Source organism: Staurois parvus, unplaced genomic scaffold (assembly GCF_062004578.1).
Source record: "Staurois parvus isolate SC_StPar_1 unplaced genomic scaffold, SC_StPar_1.0 ptg000454l, whole genome shotgun sequence".
Lineage (NCBI taxonomy): Eukaryota > Metazoa > Chordata > Amphibia > Anura > Ranidae > Staurois > Staurois parvus.
In genome coordinates this window covers 1,026,072-1,046,784 of record NW_028318250.1, presented here as the reverse complement: position 1 = coordinate 1,046,784, position 20,713 = coordinate 1,026,072, and the positions used below count along the sequence as shown (strand labels likewise).

The window sequence follows — 20,713 nt, the reverse complement described above, 5'->3', positions numbered from 1 at the left end:
TTGAAGCTTCCTGTCATTATATCTGCTTGTTCGTACATTCCGTACGGCAAGCAGATATTCCAACAGGTCTGCAGGAGACCTGCATGGCATCAGCGATCTACTGATCGCTGGTGCAATGGTTTACAGGCTCCTGTAGACAAAAATAATAAATGCACATTTTTTTACCTGCATTTATTATTTTTGTCCAAAAGGTGAACATATCCTTTAAGGGGAGAAGGGGAAGAAGAAGTTAATTAGGCCAGATTAAAGTAAACTAAGAGCTATTAGGAGTTAAAGCGGAGTTCCATTCACACTGTAAAAAAATAAAAGTCAGCAGCTACAAAAACAGCCACTCACCTGTTCCACGATCCCGCATTGCCCACGCCACAGCCCATTTCACCGGCCGTCCTGTATTCCAGGTGCCAGCATCTTCAGTGTGGGAACCCGGCTGTGACAGCTTGTGGCTTCACAGTCGGGTACCTTCTGTGCATGCGCAAGTAGCGCTGCGCTTCCTGACAGGCCCCGTCGTCTTCTTGGACCTGTCATGTGTCCCACAAAACTTCGAGGAGGGAGGGTAGGAGGACAACTTCCGTTTCCGATCGCCCTGTTCCCCCCACGCTCCCCAAAGGAGCCAATCCTTAATGGGGAGCGGGGACCAATCTTTGAAGTGGAACTTCCCCTTTTGGGTGGAACACCGCTTTAAATAGGAAGAAATTTTATTTAAAAAACAATTTTTTTTTTAACTTGTAAGATTGCTTCAACTGACATAGCATGCAGGTCAAAGCTCATCCCTTTAATCTACAGATGAATGGAACAGAGAAGATACAAAAGTTGTGTTACTATGTATCTCTCTAGATTGTGAACAATATTTATGAAGACTGTATCAGGCTGTCACTTGTTGGATAGCACAAGTTTCTAAAACTGCAACTCTCAACTGTCATTTCAGTAGTAGTATCAGATATACCATTGCTAGCAAGAATGGTAGCTGCACTATTGGCTATTACAGTCTACTATGGTAGATAATAATTCATCCCATGCTTTTGGATACAATTTACCTTGTTGATAAGGATACAATACTCATGCTCTACCACAAATGAAAGTTAAGCTGCTGCAGGCACCTGAATGTGTTCCCACATCAATAGAAAAATTTCCCAAGCGCAGCACTATTCTTGGGGAATTTACCTTGTTGCACATGATAAATCTAAGTAGCAACTTTCCAATGAAAATAAGTGCAATACATGTTAAAGTATTATGTAATAAAACATGTGAAGATGCTCACCACTATGACATTCATGAAATAGCCACCAATTAAGGCATAGACTCCTCCAGAGGCTCCAACCAAAGCTAGGTATGGATCAAAGATGGAGCTAGCTAATGATCCTGAAAATGACAAGGAAACAACTTATTTATATCAATGTGCTCTGAATATTTCTAGCAGTTTCAGAGTGAATTGGGTTGGGTGGAACAGAAGGTTTCATTTGGCTGCATTTTTCCTGTGCTGTTCAGTGTATAAAGGTCATTGATTGTGATAATAAATGAGCTGCATACCTGTTTTGCAGAGCTGTATCGCAGAAGAATTGTAGATATATTTACTGGGGCATTAATAAGGATGTTTCATACACACACTGTTTTCCTGTGTAATAGGGCTTTCCATTAAACAACAGTAGACACATACAGGGGGATTTTTTAAAGAGGGTCTACGACATCCTTTAGAATTCACGACAAATGCTAATGCAGGTGACCCATTCAGGTTCCTGTTGTGTCATGAATGTAGGTATGTGATGTGACCCTAGTACAAAAAATGGCCACTGCCCCAGTCTATAACTGGCCTTCAGAGCAAGGAGCATATGGAAGGGCGACGCATGTCAAACACCAAAAAAGAAAAATTCCGAGCACTAGCTTGCCAGCCAGCCTGCAAACAAACCGAATGAACCTGTCTAACAGTATGCGTTAAAAACAGGGGTTTAGTTAGCACACATTTGGAAATACATGCTTAAGCTACAGAGCCTCATCACAGCACCCCAGTGTTCTGTACTTCCTAACTCTCCAATTTTAAGAGCCCCCATAGTAGAGGCACGTGTATTTAATGGATAGACCAAGGGCAGATAGACCTGAGGGAGCCCACCCCTCTTTATAGGTACAGGAGTGCACTGGACACCCAGCATGTAGCACAATGGCATCTAAGGTGTCCAGTGCGCCCCCTCAACCAACAATTCAACAGTACAAAAAATGGCCACTGCCCCAGTCTATAACTGGTCTTCACAGCAAGGAGCACATGGAAGGGCGACGCATGTCAAACAACAAAAAAGAAAAATTCCAAGCTCTAGCTTGAAAGGTGTCCAGTGCGCCCCCTCGACCAACTTGCCAGTTATAGACTGGGGCAAGGCCATTTTTTGTACTGTTGAATTATTGATCGAGGGGGTGCACTGGACACCTTAGCTGCCATTGTGCTATATGCTGGGTGTCCAGTGTGCTCCTGTACCTTTAAGGAGGGGTGGGCTCCCTCAGGTCTATCTGCCTTGGTCTATCCATTAAATACACATGCCTCTACTATGGGGGCTCTTAAAATTGGAGAGTTAGGAACTACAGAATGCTGGGATGCCCTGACGAGGCTCTGCAGCTTATGCATGTATTTGCAAATGTGTGCTAACTAAACCCCTGTTTTTAATGCGTACTGTTAGACAGGTTAATTTGGTTTGTTTGCAGGCTGGCTGGCAAGCTAGAGCTCGGAATTTTTCTTTTTTGTTGTTTGACATGTGATGTGACCCACTGAGGCTAAAGGTTCTCAGTTCAGCTGAACTCCCTCCTGTACTGCTGCTATCACAAAGACGGCACAGTAGCCAAGAAGTATTGAAGGAGTTTTGAAGATGGGGACGGAGCCTGATGGGGATTCAGGGACGCTAGTTCCCCATCAGGTCCGCTATATCTGTAACTGACAGCTAGCAGTGGGTAGATCCATAGACAATAAACAGTCTGCAATTCACTATAGAATCTGCCTGCTGTCAATCACAGGAAAAGTGCAGACCTGATGGGAAATTAGTGAATCTGCATCCCCATCAGGCTCCGCCCACTGTCAGCGCCACTGTTTGAGAAGAGACTGACGACTGTGAAGTTCACAGCATCTCTAACAACCAGTGACAGGTGTGGAGGGAAGGGGTTAGCAGCAGCAAATATATCACCTGCTACACAGCATAAAGAGACATGCACTCTACCTGTCTCTGTACCACAACTTACAGTTGGTTAGTTACAACCAGTTTCATTATCTACAAACTGAAGGTAGTTATTTTTTAATTTGCTGCTTTTACAAAGTGGCCCTATTAAGAACTACATAAATCTGCTGCACGTGCCAGTAAAGCTACCACAATGAGTGGCAGGGATTTTGGCGCAGGCTTTTTTAAAGGACCATACCACCAGAAAAATAGATGCAAATGTTTTGTTAAATTCTCCCAATAAAGTTATAAGACTTTAAGTAGCTTACAAATTTAAAGAAGTTCTACCTCCAATGGTACTGACCTCCAAGGACTCCTGCTAGGTACACCAATGCAATGCGATGGCCTTTATGAACTAACTCCAATGGGATTCCAAGAAGAAGCTGAAGAAACAGGTTGCCAATGATGTGCTGTACACTGAGAATTGGGAACAGTCATGTCATAACAATGTAACTAATGTAGCCTGGACATATTGATTTTAGGAAAAGAAAGACAACAGAAGAAATATTTCTGTATTGTTCACACTGTGATTGTGGAAAACTCTAATAAATCTTTCTGCCCAATAGCAGGTGATCCTTTAGTTATGACATTTGTTCTGGTGAGTGCATGGACAAGAAACCCTGTGTGATACACTCATGGATGTCCATGCACTTGTTAAAATAGTGTAGAGGTCAATGGGTGACATGAACCATATGTCAAACATCCATGTAACTATTTTTACTGGCTTTACTGTAATTGTTTTGTTGTATAATAGATCATTCATTGTTATTAAAGATATAATTTATTAATATTGAGGAAAGGAAGCGCTTACCCTTCCATACTCACCCAGCATGAACCAGCATATAGGATATAAATCTCCAGGCTTCCTCTCTTTTTTCTGGTACGTAGGTGAAGGGGCTTTTGGCAATACCAGCATCCAGTGTGATCCATTGGTTCTGTGGCTTCCAGACTGCATAATATATGAATACTGCCAGCTGGGTCACGATAATACAAAAAGAAAGCCACATGTTAGGATGCCATGTAAGGATAACGTACAACAGAATACTACCGTCAGGTCCATAAATATTGGGACATCAACACAATTCTAACATTTTTGGCTCTATATACCACCACAATGGATTTGCAATGAAACAAACAAGATGTGCTTTAACTGCAGACTGTCAGCTTTAATTTGAGGGTATTTACATACAAATCAGGTGAACGGTATAGGAATTACAACAGTTTGCATATGTGCCTCCCACTTGTTAAGTGACCAAAAGTAATGGGACAGAATAATAATCATAAATCAAACTTTCACTTTTTAATACTTGGTTGCAAATCCTTTGCAGTCAACTACAGCCTGAAGTCTGGAACGCATAGACATCACCAGACGCTGGGTTTCATCCCTGGTGATGCTCTGCCAGGCCTCTATTGCAACTGTCTTCAGTTGCTGCTTGTTCTTGGGGCATTTTCCCTTAAGTTTTGTCTTCAGCAAGTGAAATGCATACTCAATCGGATTCAGGTCAGATGATTGACTTGGCCATTGCATAACATTCCACTTCTTTCCCTTAAAAAACTCTTTGGTTGCTTTTGCAGTTTGCTTTGGGTCCGTGTCCATCTGCACTGTGAAGTGGCGTCCAATGAGTTCTGAAGCATTTGGCTGAATATGAGCAGATAATATTGCCCAAAATACTTCAGAATTCATCCTGCTGCTTTTGTCAGCAGTCACATCATCAATAAATACAAGAGAACCAGTTCCATTGGCAGCCATACATGCCTACACCATGACACTATCACCACCATGCTTCACTGATGAGGAGGTATGCTTAGGATCATGAGCACTTCCTTTCCTTCTCCATACTCTTCTCTTCCCATCACTCTGGTACAAGTTGATCTTGGTCTCATCTGTCCATAGGATGTTGTTCCAGAACTGTGAAGGCTTTTTTAGATGTCGTTTGGCAAACTCTAATCTGGCCTTCCTGTTTTTGAGGCTCACCAATGGTTTCCATCTTGTGGTGAACCCTCTGTATTCACTCTGGTGAAGTCTTCTCTTGATTGTTGACTTTGACACACATACACCTACCTCCTGGAGAGTGTTCTTGATCTGGCCAACTGTTGTGAAGGGTGTTTTCTTCACCAGGGAAAGAATTCTTCGGTCATCCACCACAGTTGTTCTCTGTGGTCTTCCGGGTCTTTTGGTGTTGCTGAGCTCTCTGGTGCATCCCTTCTTTTTAAGAATGTTCCAAACAGTTGTTTTGGCCACGCCTAATGTTTTTTCTATCTCTCTGATGGGTTTGTTTTGTTTTTTCAGCCTAATGATGGCTTGCTTCACTGATAGTGACAGCTCTTTGGATCTCATCTTGAGAGTTGACAGCAACAGATTCCAAATGCAAATAGCACACTTGAAATGAACTCTGGACCTTTTATTTGCTCATTGTAATTGGGATAATGAGGGAATAACACACACCTGGCCATGGAACAGCTGAGAAGCCAATTGTCCCATTACTTTTGGTGCCTTAACAAGTGGGAGGCACATATGCAAACTGTTGTAATTCCTACACCGTTCACCTGATTTGGATGTAAATACCCTCAAATTAAAGCTGACAGTCTGCAGTTAAAGCACATCTTGTTCGTTTCATTTCAAATCCATTGTGGTGGTGTATAGAGCCAAAAATGTTAGAATTGTGTCGATGTCCCAATATTTATGGACCTGAATGTATAACCAATTCCCACACAGATTCACAATCATCAGGATTTGTCTGTCCTATTGTATAAAATATACTTATAAATGAAATGCAAATGTCAGAATTGATAGTTATAATTAATAGCAAAATAGAAGTTATGTCATTAGCACAGTGCTGCGTTAATATTTTATCCTTTATTCCTTATCGTATGAAGCCAAGACAAAATCTAACTTTACCTTCAAAAGCTGGCATTTGGAAATAGTCACCCATTATCATAGGCACCATCCTCCTAGATAACAGCTTCAACTCCAGTGTCTTCATTTCTGATTAACCTCTGCAAAATTGACAGTTTTGTGTAAGCTTACAACATACCTCAGCAATACTGATGGAGATGATAAAAATTGGAGGAGGTAAACAGTTTGTCCTTTCTAGATATTTGTCTCTAAGGTCTGATGGCAGCATCCAGTTGGAAACAGTTGTGTGGAATTTATCCCAGCGAGTTTTAGGTGGAGGATCTTCAGCTGGTTCCTCATTCTCCTCCTCCCAGCCTCCCATCCTCTCAAGCTCTGTGCTAGTCATGTTATTGGTGATGGTGCTAGTCTAGATAAATCAGAAAAAAAACTATGTAAAAGTGTTACTAAACCCTGGACCCTGCATTCACCATATGTGGTCTCCCACAGTACACAGAATGTGAAAATTCAATTGTAGTAAATATAAACTGTTAAATACATTTTCTCATCAGCAATTAGAGCAGTCTTGTGACTTCTATCAGGGTCCAGCAGAGCACTATTTAAAGCTTGGAGGAGGAGTTTACATTCTCCCCTGATTGTCCTATGAGGCTGTCTGGACAGTGCTGATTGGCCTTGTGTTGATCACATGCACTCTCCCAAGAAAAAAAAACCCTCTCTAGCAATACACACCAGACCGAGAATGTGCAGCTTGCCCCCAAGGCTCTGTTCTATCAGCAGATGGATTGGGGATAGTAGAATTAGGGGAGGATCAGAGAAGACAAGATCAAACAGCCTTTTTACACAAAGCAGAGGATTAACCCCTTAGGTTCCACAGTGAGTATAACAAGCATGCCTTACTGCATATACAGTCTAATTTTACTGTTGTGGGTTTAGTAACACTTTAATGATATTTGTTCCTATCTGATCTAAGCATCACTTATTTGTTCAATAATTTGTCAAAATGTATTCTTTCACATATGTAGCTTGGTAATTAACTGGCAAGAGAGGATAGCTGCAGTCTCGTGGGACTGCTTTGTGTGTACACACAAAAGACTTCTATACAGATACAGCCAGTTTTATTTCAACCTGCACCCACTAGAGGGTAACCGTGGAACATGAATTACAAGGGAGAAAATCATGGAGGTTTGTGGGAAGTGTAGTTTACAAGAGAGACTTAGCTTTTACAACAGGTTGGCTGAAAAACTACAAATCCCAAAAGAGAGACAATAAAGGGAAGGGACAGTAGTAATTTTCACAGGTTGAAGGTTCTCTTTCTTCAGGGAGACCAATGCTGATACAGACCATAACCCACTTGTGCGTGCAGTAACAGCAGTGAGTGGAACATCTTTTTCTGAAAGCAGGGAAAGCAGAACTGGTGCTATCCTTCAGCCTTGGATTGCAACCTGGACTTTGGGTACTGCTGTGCAGTAAAGAGCCACGTGCTAAGGATATCACCAGATAGAAAGAGAGAAGGCCTTTGTGCCAGGGTTTGGGATGGGGGCAGAAAGCCTCTGCTTATACAGGACTGGTCAGCAGCTGCTGGCCAACCATACACTGCAACCTAACAGAGGGACAGACTTGCTGGCTAGGAACACTTTACTTTAGCATGCACCAGCTCTTAAACTGACACTACCCAGAGTGCGACAATGCAAGGTTTTGGGCCCCAACGAGATGACAAGCAGAAATTTTAGTACATGTGGACTACTGACTGTTGCTGCAGTAACCACTTATGGGTCCTCTCTATCTCCCTTAGCTAGGCCACCTTGTAGGGTAAAGAAAGAGGATGGTTATTATTTGTTCATTGTTTGGAGCTTGCAAATCATTTCAGTTTATTACTAAGATATTCCTGTTTACTAATGTTTGATTGGTAACTGCTGTGCTATAATCTTTTGTGGTGAACCCATAACCTTTCCTTCCTGATATATTCCTGTATAACCTCTTCTTTAATTACACCAATCACAATATACTTGGCTAACACTTAAACAGGTCTGTGTCATTTTCTGGTGTTTATGTGTTGCTGTGTTTGAAGAAATTTATATGCGCAGGTGTCTGGATCTATATCCCCAGCCCAACCACGTGTGTCAGACAGTACAGAGATGATAGCAGGTACAGAGGTGATAGCAGAGTCGTGGGCACAAGAACAGAGGACCCAACACATCAAGTGACTCCTTTGGGGTAAGTGCTACACATATGCTTATGGCACAAAATTACATTATAGTATACAGCAATATGGCAGGCCTTGGCACTACTACACATTAGTGTAGGGGCTTCTCCCCTTTTTTGTAGCCCTAAATATAATAGGAAAGGGTTAGAAACTCTGTTAACCACTATTGTCCTCTGTGACTCCACTTCCCCTTTCTTCCTGTGCTGGTGACAACAGTTTCACCAGGACTGAAAGTAAGGAGGTATTTCCAATGGGGACACAGACAGTAATGGCAATTTTCCCTTAGATTAACCACTTGCCTACTGGGCACTTTCACTCCTTTCCTGCCCAGGCCAATTTTCAGCTTTCAGTGCTGTCACACTTTGAATGACTATTGCGCGGTCATGCAACACTGTACCGAAATGAAATTTGTATCCTTTTTTTGTAGACATGCAGAGATTTCTTTTGGTGGTATTTAATCACCACTGGGTTTTGTATTTTTTGATAAACAGATGAAAAGAGACCAACAATTAAAAAAAACGTTCTTAGTTTCTGTTATAAAATTTTTCAAACAGGTAATTTTTCTCCTTCACTGATGTGCGCTGATGAGGCTGCACTGATTGGCACTGATATGCAGCACTGATGGGCACTGATAGGCTGCACTGATGGGCACTGATGAGGCAGCACTAATGAGACTGCACTGATAGGCAGCACTGATGGGCACTGTTAGGCTGCTCTGATGGGCACTAATGAGAAGGCACTGATGAGGATGCACTGATATGTGGCACTGATGGGCACTGATAGTTTTATTTTTTTATGGTTGAACTGGATGGACTTTTGTTTTTTTTCAGCAAGATTGTGTAACTATATGACAATGATGGGCACTGACTGGCGGCGCTGATAGACACTGTTGGGACTGCAATGATGAACACTATTGGGGCTCCACTGATGTCCCCTTGGGGCTGCACTGATCTCTTCGGATATGTAAGTACACTTGCCAATTACTGGCTCTCCTGTCGCCTCACGCTGTGACAGCATGAGGAAAGTATAGCCAATAACCGGCAACTGTATTTACATTGTGATCAGCTGTGTCATTGGACACAGCTGATAGCATATTAAAAGGGAGCTGAGATTGACCCTTTACCATCTCATGTAATCAGCTGTGACCAAAGGACACAGCGATCACAGAGCTCGCATGGTGCACTCCCCAGGGGGAGTGTGGGAGGTGCGGTTCTGGAGGACATCATATGACGCCCTCCAAGAACTAGACAACCGCGCTGCAGCCACCATTTGGCTATAGCCCAGTCATCAAGTGGTTAATATAGTCAATAGTCAGTTAATAATATTACCTCTATTAACACAATAATCCAAAGACATGAAATGCACACGACAAATGACAACAAGCGATCACAGAGTTCACCGGGTGCGAGGACGTCATGTGACATGCTCTCAGAACTAGATGGTTGCACTGTAGCTGTCAGTCGGCTATAGCCCGGTCATCAAGTGGTTAATATAGTCAATAGTCAGTTAATAATATTACCTCTATTAACACAATAATTCGAAGACATGAAATGCACACGACAAATGACAACAAGCGATCACAGAGTTCGCCGGGTGCATGGACGTCATATGACGTGCTCAAGAACTAGGCGGCCACACCGTAGCTGTCATTCGGCTATAGGCCGGTCATCAAGTACTTAAAGTAAACTAAACCCACCAATTTAATAGTTTCCAAAAACAATTGCATCCAATACATGCCCTGAATGGTGACTGTTACAGTTACTAGTCTGCTTCTGTCTGCTCAACTGAATTGTCAAACCATCAAATGGCTGGTGTAATGACTAATCACGTGTGCAGTAGCACAAAAAGTAATTTTACCATTTAGAATATGGAATTAAAGTAAAAAAGAAAGCTGTGGTATTTTCGTACTGCAGGAACATAAAAGACATCAAACAGAAATGTTTAGAAATTTGAGGCTTGTATACATGAAAGGGTGCTACGTACTGAACTTTAAATTATCCTGAATGGTTGGAAAGTTTGGCTTTTTACTCTATTTATATTTTGGTGGTTTGGACACATCTGCTAGCATAACCAGTGGATAAGTATAGCTGGAGGATGGTGAGACAACCCATGCATTCCCACAGCCTTCCTGTAATGACTATACAGATACAGTGCTAAAGCCCTTTTACAAAACTGTACTACTTTGTTCAGTAAAGCTGGTCATAGATGGAACAAAATGTGGCCGGGTCAGCAGTGACCAGCCAAATTTGATGCATCTATGGCAGGTTCTTTTTGTGAGCAGTCAATCTACTAATTAACTGCTCACGAACGGGCTTGGTGAAAACTTTAGTTTGATCAGCACTGCAGCCAATAGGTGTATTCAGGTCCAACTGAGTCCTCCGCTCTCAGAATACAGTGACACAGAGGGGAAGATTCCTGCGTCCACCTCAAATGTGTGCATGGGGGAATTGGTGCAGTTTTTCAGCCATGTATGGCCAGCCTAATTCACATAGGGGTTGATTTACTAAAACTGGAGATGCTGGTGCAGCTTCGTATATAAATCAATCAGCTTCCATGTTTTCTTTTCAAAGCTTAACTCAACAAGCTGAAGTTAGAAGCTGATTGGCTACCACGCACAGCTGCACCAGATTTTACACTCTCTAGTTTTAGTAAATCAACCCCATAGTGCACTAACACATAGGCAAAATGCATATTTTCAATACATTTCAATAAACTTTTCAACAGCATTTTATTTAATTGGAATATTAGTCATCAACATCTTCAATGTGATTTTTTTTTTCTTACTAGTAATGGCGACGATCAGCAACTTATAGCGGGATTGCGGGACTGCGGTGGGCATTCTGACACTTTGGGGAACAGACTTGGTGTCACTGACATCCCCAGTGGGACCAATACAGTGATCAGTGCTAATGAAAAGCACTGACACTGTACTAATGGCACTGAGCAGGAAGGGGTTAATATGTGGGGCAATCAAAGGGTAAACTGTGTGCTGTTTTACTGTGAGCTGTGTTTTCCACTGTAAGCACACTGCTTTGTATGGCTCTCCTATGCAGAGCCATACAAAGCAGTGTGCAGGAGCTGCCAGGGGAGAGAACTGTATTGTTTACATACAGTTTTCTCCCTCCTTCAGTAATACTCGGCAATCACCAGGTGCCAGCGAGTAATCACCGGCCAGAACCCAGTGATTGACAGTCGAAGCCACAAATTTCCTACCCGGAAATGCAAAATCATGTGTGTGTATATATATATATATATATATATATATATATGTAATTTTGTGCACCCCTGCCGCCCTGTAGCAGTATATCTGCTATAGGGTGGTGGGAAAGTGGTTAAAGGATAAGTTCATTTATAAGTAAAATGTTATACCCATATTTAGGGTGTAACGTATTATGATGCACCCCTCCCCCGACCCCTCATTGCGAAGGTGGGCAGGGATTCCTACAAGATGAACTACAAGTACAGTGTGCCATGGTGGCAGGCAGCATGTAGTTCTTAATGAACTATGAGGATGCTGGTGAACACTCTCATAGTTTATTGATTCTTCCTGCAGTACAGTAACTGTCTGCCCATATGGGAGGTATGGGCAGACAGCTAACTGAGAGTCTGCAGGATCATGGCACTGCACCCACTATCTGCTGGTCATGGATGCGATGTTTTAAAGGCTGCAGTATAAAAAAAAAATAAATGCATATTTTTTTACCTGCAAAATAATGTGCATTTATAAATATTATAAATTATTAGGTAAATTAATCCTTTCAAACACATTCACATGAAGTTCTGCAAGTCTCCCACGCATTTCAAGGACAAATCCCCTTTATCAGAGCAATAAAAAAATCAGACAGATATTTTAACCTCTCACAACTATATCCAAAACTAAAAACAAAAGTTTGTACTTTAAACACTTGAAGTGTTACATTACAGTAGTACACATGATATAGGTCCCTTGGCACTGTTTTACAACTTCAGCATTTTTGTAATAAATAGCAAGGCATATCCGGAATGACTGTAAATTGTGGAAAAGTATGTTAGTACTGAAACTTGCATCACAGACATAGAGTTGGTGCTGAGTATTAGAGATTGGATAAAACAAACTATTCCAGAAAATGAAGAATGCAGCTAATAATGAGGTTTATCATTTTCCAGATCCTGGTACAGTAAGTCTTTACCAACAAAGAGAATAAAAAGCTTACCCGCTTGTGTCCACACGCCTTCTCCTGAGCACTCGGATTTAGTGAGAGAACATGGGTGTGTTACTACAGAATTCCACCCACAGTGTGTTATCCACCTCCAGGCCACGCTGAATTCGGAGAATGCAGAGCTGGTTGGGTAACCTGACGCCTCTGAGCTGTTCTCAGACTGAAAAGAAAATTGTATGTAAAACTCTGTTATCATTTTAATGCTGAAGGAGGAGTTTATCCTTGTATCAACACAAGGGTAGAAACTACGTTAGCATGGCTTGAGTTGTTCTAAGACTTTTGTAGTAGTCTCATGCGTGATGACAATGAATGAGAGAGTAAGATAAGATGTTTGGCAGTGAAGTGTTGGACCATGTTAGCAATAGACATAAGTAGGAAAGTAAAAATTTAGATGATATTTTTTCGAGTGGCCAACTAAATATATTTTGAAAAACAAGATTTCATAAACACTTAAAACGGAATTAAAGTCCTAATACTTACCTGTTGTGTAGCCTCCCTAGCGGTCTGATTATGTCAGTATTTATGTGCTCAAAGCGGTACATTTTTTTGCATGGAAATATGTCGTTTTTTTATTGTAGGCCTGTAATTTTTAGGAATAACTCACTGAAATCTGTCCGAACAAGAGTCTAGTAAACATCCCGGGTATGTTAAAATTTGAAACACAAAGTCATAAATTATAATATAATAATAATCATAAAAAATAATAATATAATAATGTAATATATTAATTCAGTAATAAAACCAAAAACACTGAAATTTGAAATAGAGCGCCAAGTTCACACATCGTTGAGCAAAGTCGCAAAATCGTTTTCAGTGTCTGATGATGAATTTCCCCATGAATCATTATCACTCAATTCTGCAAGTGGTTCTGATTTACTATCGCTGTTCTCTAGCTGGTCTAAAACCGCTTTTGACCTAAAGGGACGCTTTTTGGACGCCATGGACGTTTCTCAGTTTCCAGGAAGAAAGAACAGTAAAAATGCAGACAGGGCACAGGACAAAGCACTCGGAACAAAATGTATGTGAAATGGTTTGACACAGTAATGTTTTACTATGTGATTTTAGTGATATTAGTGAATGTCACTTTTTGACATTTTTAAATTTCCTGCCGTTCCGTCCCCCGTACGCCCTGACGCCGCAGGGAACGGAACCCAGAAGACAGATACCGGCATCGGCCGGAGGAGATTGCAAGAGGGACATCGCGGGAGTGCAGGACAAGGTAAGTGCAGAAGAGATCCCAGAGCAATGCTGCAGGGTATTCCCGAGTGTAGCTCGGGGTTACCGCTTGTGGTGCTGAAACTTTACCCCGAGCTACACTTGGGAATACCGCCAGGGAGGTTAAGGTCCCTTTCACACGCGGCGGAATCCACTTTGCTCAGCACGGGATCTGTCTGCTGATCAGAGTAGAGCGTGTAGATGACAGGTCCATGTCCACTCAGTTTATGCAGAGTTTATGCTCTATGGGCGGTTGCGTGTAAACAGACTGGCTGTCCATTTTACACCCAACTACCCTCCAATCTGATCCGCTTACACAGAAGAGAATGGATCCTCTTCCATTTATTTTTAACAGACCAGATTGGTGTTGGTTTACACCTGCCAGTCCATAGAGATGAATGAACCGTTTGATCAGATATGCCTGAAAAAATGGCAGGCGGATCTGATCGGAACAGTCATGTGAAAAGGGCCTAATAGCCCAATGTCCCTCGCCAGCATCTTCTACCTGGCTTCTTCTGGGTACCAGGCTATGTCCATCTTCCTTGACTGGTGTAGGATGACATCACTCCTGCCCATGCTCTGGAGTTCAGTCATCCAGGAACACAGACTTGCGCAGCTCAGTGTATATTCCAAAGATGACAGCGAGCTGGCAGGTAGGTTTATTTTATTGCAGAAGACTCTATGGGGGTGATATACCAAAACTGGAGAGTGCAAAATCTGGTTCAGCATAAAAACCAATCAGGATTCAGGTTTTATTGTCTCAGCTTAACTGAACAAGCTGAATTTACCGTAGAAGCTGATTGGCTACAATGCACAGATGCACCAGATTCTTAGTGCTCCGGTTTTAGTAAATTTCCCCCACTGCATGTTTCTTCTGCAATAAGTAGCCTGCCTGCTTGCAGTCTTTAACCGCTTAGTGATTACCTGCCGACACCAGGTGATTAACGGCAGTCATCGACAAGGAGGATGGCTGTATTGTTTATCAACAGCCCTACTCCCTGTCAGTTTGGGCACACTGCTCAGGATTGCTGAGCATAGCCATCCCGATCAGTGTGCTTACAGTGAAGCACACACCCCCCACCCCCTAGTAAAACACTCCCATCACACAGTTAACCCTTTGATTGCCCCTCACTTTAACCCTTTCCTGCCCAATGCCATTAGTACAGTGTCAGTGCTTTTTTTAGCACTGATCACTGTATTGCTGTCACCGGGGATGTCAGTGACACCAAGTTGGTTCCCCCCAGTTTCAGAATACCCACCACAGTTCAGCAGTCCCACTATAAGTCGCTGATCGACGCCAGAAGTCGCTGATCGCCGCCATTATTAGTATATAAAAAAAATAAATTTCAGTATCTATACTGCCATTTGTAAACCAATTAGTTTACATGTATTGGGATTTTTTTTAGCAAAAAAAATGTCCCAAAATACATTTTGGCCTAAATTTATGACGAAATTAGATTTTTAAATTTTTTTATTGGACATGTTTTATAGCAAAAAGTCCAAAATATAGTTTTTTTCTCAGAATTGTCCCTCTTTTTTTTTATATTGCAAAAAATAAAAATGCACAGGCAATCAAATTCCATCAAAAGAAAGCTCAATTCGTGGGGAAAAAGGACGTAAATTTCATTTGAGTGCAGCATTGCATGACCGCGCAATTGTCAGAACGCAGTGCCGTAATGCCAACCACTTCTTTAACTGCTTCCTGACCATTCTATAGCAGAAATACTGCTACAGGGTGGCACAGGTGCGCAAAATCACATATATATATGTGATTTGCGCTCCTGTGGTTTTTACGCCCCTCCCAGATAGTATCAGATTGCCCGTCAGTACACCAGGAACACTTTCATACACAATAAACCTCCATTGCAAGTATAGTGTCTGAACGGATCAATATCTTTGATCAGATCAGCACTATACCAGCGTTCACATAAGTATAGTGTCGTCAAAACCACAGCCTTAGCAGGATCAGTCCTGGCACCTGCCAGCACCTGCGTTTAGCCCCTACGCTTACCCCCCCTTCTTCCCCAGCAAGTGCAGTATCAGTAGGTCACTGTCACTTGATACATTGTACACAAACCCGCAGTGTTTGCAGAATCAGGCCTGATCTCTGTTAGCACTTGCCGGTAAATTTTGATTACTATCATAAGCAGCAGAGTGCCAGTACTAGTGCCGCTCTACCTTTTGGTGAACTGGCGAGCACCAGAGGTCTAGTACATCCTGGTCTTTCACATACCAGCACTGCAGTATCACTTGGTGACATGGCGAGTCCCATAAGTGCAGTACAAGCTGGTGAGGTGGCGAGCACAAGTATTGTCCCGCAACCACCAAGAATTCGCACACAGGCCCATAGAGCCCCTAGAATCCTTCCGGGTGTGCTTGCAAATCCCATAAATTCTGCAGCACCTGTACTTCCCCCATTCACTGCTCAACCCGGAAATTCAGGTGGAAACAGCAAATTTAACTCCTCCCCTTGATTTTTGGGAGCTGTTTTTCATGGAAGATCTGTATGCATTGATTGTGGACCAAAGCTATTTATATGCACAACAATTAAAATCTTGTCAGACCATTCACATGGAAATCCATTACGGTTTCCGAATTTACATTTTTATTTTGGTCCTAACCCTTAACATGGGCATTACTAAAACAAATTAATTGTGGTTGTATTGGTCCACAGACCCGATTCATCTTATGCCCATGTTCTCTGCTGCCATGGCCAGGCATAGATATGAAAGTATTATGTGTTTTATGCATTTCAACAACAACACACTCTGTCGTCCTCGAGGTGACCCTGAATTTGTTGAATGAATCTCCGTGGCTGCATTAGGCTCTGTTCACACCAATGTGTTTTTTAGTGCTTAGATACGTATTAAAAAAAAAAATGAAAAATGATACTTATATATACAGTGGATGTAAAAAGTCTACACACCCCTGTTAAAATGTCAGGTTTCTATGATGTAAAAAAATGAAACAAAAATAAATCATTTCAGAACTTTTTCCACCTTTAATGAAACCTATAAACTGTACAACTCAGTTGAACAACAAACTGAAATATTTTAGGTGGAGGGAAGTAAAAATAAAAAAACTAAAATAATATGGCAATAGAACACGGGGCAATAATAAACAATAACAGTCTGGTACTGCGTTGCTCCAATTGCAGACCCAAGGTTAAAGTGCAAATAGTCTTGTTGTACAAACAATATCAATCCCGGAAGGGTACAAATAAGAAAGATTAAAAGAACCACAAAAAAAACACAAACCCTAAGGGACAATGTACCATACAGAACAATTGAGATTAGCCTGAAAAAAAAAAAGAAAGGAGAAATGGAACCCACCACAGCAATCCACCCCCTTCCCTTCCAGAAGACAATCGCCCAAAAAAACAAAAGTAGGAGGGGGAAAAAGAGAAAAAGAAAAATAAAAGGGGGGGGGGAGAAGAAAAGGGGAGAGGGGAAAAAGAAGGGGAAGGAAGAGAGAAGGGAAAAAAGGAAAATGAAGAAAAATAGATGAAACAAAGTCTGATGACAGTGTTCCGAAGTGCCCAATTCCTGAGCCAAGAGCGACTCCATACATTCAATGTGATCCATCTCCTTAACCCACTCCAAAACAGTCCTCCAGTGGCGAGGTATAACCAGCCTGGCAGCCATCAAGCAATGGCAGAGAAGGCCACGTTTGATAAACTGAAGGAGCCAGGCAGGATAGAAAGCAGAACAATTTGGGGCGTATTGGAGACCGTCTGGTCCGTAACCTCCGAGTAAACTCGTAAAATACGATCCCAAAATGCATAAATAGGGGGACATTCTCGCCAGACGTGAAGAAGGGTGCCGGGGGCAGCCTGACAGTCCCAACAGAGATCAGAGGTGGAAGCATCTGTACCACCAAGTGAGCGATTTGAAATTGGTTTCCTGAGCCCTACTGGTCAGAGACAAAAGGTCCGGTATCATCCAATATCTGAACGGCAAGGGCCCCAGCCCACCTGGAGGTGTACGGTGGAAGATCCGGATGAATCGTGGCCAGCAGGATCTGATAAATCACAGAAAGACGGTGCAAGGAGGGAAGATCCTGAAGGAACAAGGATTCAAGCGGTGTGGGGTGCCTGATTAACAAGTCAAGGTTCAATGTACAACTTTAAGGCATTCCTCAAACCTGTTATTTAAAAGATTTCTGAGTTTTCCATGTTACCCTCACAGTTAAACATACAGGACATGTTTTTTTTTTTTACAATTGACATAGGTTTCCCATGGCAGTGCTCAACTTCACATGCCTATTTTGACAGTAAGTATGCCTATTAGCCCTAAAAATGGACTGAATTTATAGGATTCACCTCCATGGATTTAACTGGGATTCATGGGGTTCACTAATTTCATACAATGTAAAAATGGAGCTGTTCAGGCACAGAGTTTTACACTGATCAGTGATGATAATGGCATTGCATAAAAACTACTATTCCACCACAGTTTGCCAAGATTGAAATAGAGTTGTGTATTAGACATACACTATATTGCCAAAAGTACTGGGACACTCCTCCAAATCATTGGATTCAGGTGTTCCAATTACCTCCATGGCCACAGGTGTATAAAATCAAGCACCTAGGCATGCAGACTGCTTCTACAAACATTTGTGAAAGAATGGGTCTCTCTCAGGAGCTCAGTAAATTCAAGTGTGGTACCGTGATAGATTGCCACCTGTGGAACAAGTCCATCCGTGAAATTTCCTTGCTACTAAATATTCCATGGTCAACTGTTAGTGGTATTATAACAAAGTGGAAGCAACTGGGAACAACAGTAGCTTAGCCACAAAGTGGTAGGCCACGTAAAATGAAAGAGCGGGGTCAGCGCATGCTGAAGCACACAATGTGCAGAAGTAGCCAACTGTCTGCAGAGTTAATAGCTAAAGACTTCCAAACTTTGTGTGCCCTACAGAGTAGCACAACAACAGTACATAGAGAGATTCATGGAATGGGTTTCCGTGGCCGAGCAGCTGGATCCAAGCCTTACATCACCAAGTGCAATGCAAAGCGTCCGATGCAATGGTGTAAAGCTCACCTCCACTGGAGTGAGGAATCACACTTCTCTATCTGGTAATCTGATGGACGTGTCTGGGTTTGGAGGTTGCCAGGAGAATGGTACTTGCCTGACTGCATTGTGCCAAGTGTAAAGTTTGGTGGAGGGGGGATTATGGTGCGGATTGTTTTTCAGGAGTTGGGGTTGGCCCCTAAGTTCCAGTGAAGTCAGCATACTAAAACATTTTGGACAATTTCATGCTCCCAACTTTCTGTTCCAACATGACTGCACACCAGTGAACAAAGCCAGGTCCATAAAGACATGGATGAGCGAGTTTGGGGTGGAGGAACTTGACTGGCCTGCACAGAGTCCTGACTTCAACCAGATAGAACACCTTCGGGATGAAACAGAGCAGAGACTGAGAGCCAGGCCTTTTCATCTGACATCAGTGCCTGACCTCACAAATACGCTTCTGGAAGAATGGTCAAACATTCCTATAGACACACTCCTAAACCGTGTGGACTGCCTTCCCAGAAGAATTGAAGCTGTTATAGCTGCAAAGATTGGGCCAACTCAATGTGCCAACTCAGTGGGCCAATGTGTAAATGCAGGTGTTCCAATACCTTTGGCAATGTAGTGTATGTTTGGGGCTAACTTCACCATCAATGCAAATCATTAACATTGTGAAGTATAAAGGCTTATGTCTCCAGTTTCTATTAAGCATAATATTCACTATGATATCTGTATGTCACTATGATATCTGTATCTACTTTCTATAGTGGAGGAACCACAATGTTGTAATACTCCTTGAAACCTTTTTCTCTTTTTATTGTGGATAAAACTTATCTAAAAATATTGAAAAGGAAAAATTACTGTAACATAATTTCCAACATTTCCAAATGTTTCTGAGGCATACATATATGGGTTAGTGTGCTAAATATGCAAGGCTACACTAAAATCTTGGTCTAGCCATTGAGGAAGCAAATTTGAGTCATGACTGGTCCATCAAAATTCAATTGTAAATCTCCTTCTATAGTACTAATATCACTGATCCCATACTCATATGTATACAACACTATTGGCCCCTCTTGCTCATGTATACATCTTCCACGCAGCCATTCTGGTCTCACAGCAGTCTTTATTATGAAGGACGGTATACAGTAAGTGAGTCAATTACAATTACATAATTAGCCATGTAACTCATAGAATTTTAATCTTTGGACTAACTTACCAGTGTGCAGGATTTGTATTTCAATGAACGGCATCTCCCTTCTCAATGTGACACAGAAGCTGTAAAAAAAAGTAATATGAACTTATTGTCTTTCTCTAGAAGAAAAACCTGATTTCTATATGGGCGACTCCATCTGGGAAATGTGACTCACGCTGTTCCGTCATTAGTATAACACACTTTTCAAAGTACTTTATTTGCATAGGTTAGCTGCCTTGGTCACTGCAACAGAAACTAGATTCATTCGAAGTTTAGTTTGGTAGCAGAGGAATTTCCTGGTAGCTGGGGAACAGGAAACATGTTTCAGAGTTTATTTATAACATTTCTTAAGGAAACTGGTAACAAACAACCATCTATATCCATCCCAGGAATCGGTATGACATACTGAGGATTTATAAAGATTTTGACATTTGGTAATGGTTATATCGGTGATTTGCATAAACCATTTTACAGAATTAGAATTTAGGCAGAACCACAGTCAAAAATAACATGATAAAAAGAAATAGATAATAAAAAACCTGTTTTTGCAGCAATACTCACCAAAGCCATCCCCCCCCCCCCCCCAGTTAATCCTTTCTCTGGACCCGACCCAGTCTGTTACTGAACAGTGAAGCAGAAGCAACACAGTAATTAGATCATTTGTTTGTCACTCTATTCTCTCCTCATATCAGAAAACTCCTTGTCAGCACAATAAAATGTTTTTAAAGGCTAAATGTTTATCACCTTTAATGCATTCTCTGCAGTTTTCTGGCTGTACTGGAAGCTAATCCAATGATCAGGCTTGTGCTGACATGCCTTCCTGCACAGCCATTCCCTGGGAATACCA

The 20,713-nt window shown here is 41.9% G+C and overlaps 1 protein-coding gene across 1 annotated transcript in view; it reads right to left on the bottom strand.

Moving 5' to 3' along the window:
* The window catches only part of RHBDL2 (rhomboid like 2), a 30,656-nt gene extending 10,642 nt beyond the window's left edge, over positions 1-20,014 (bottom strand). The window contains exons 1-6 of the mRNA XM_089688781.1: positions 19,891-20,014; positions 12,439-12,604; positions 6,224-6,451; positions 4,014-4,162; positions 3,493-3,605; positions 1,259-1,359 (exon numbers count right to left, since the gene is read on the bottom strand). Of these exons, the coding sequence (XP_089544907.1) occupies positions 1,259-1,359; positions 3,493-3,605; positions 4,014-4,162; positions 6,224-6,430 (570 nt within the window). The 5' untranslated portion in view covers positions 6,431-6,451; positions 12,439-12,604; positions 19,891-20,014. The remainder of the gene's footprint in view (positions 1-1,258; positions 1,360-3,492; positions 3,606-4,013; positions 4,163-6,223; positions 6,452-12,438; positions 12,605-19,890) is intronic.
* Between the last annotated feature and the right edge of the window lie 699 nt (positions 20,015-20,713).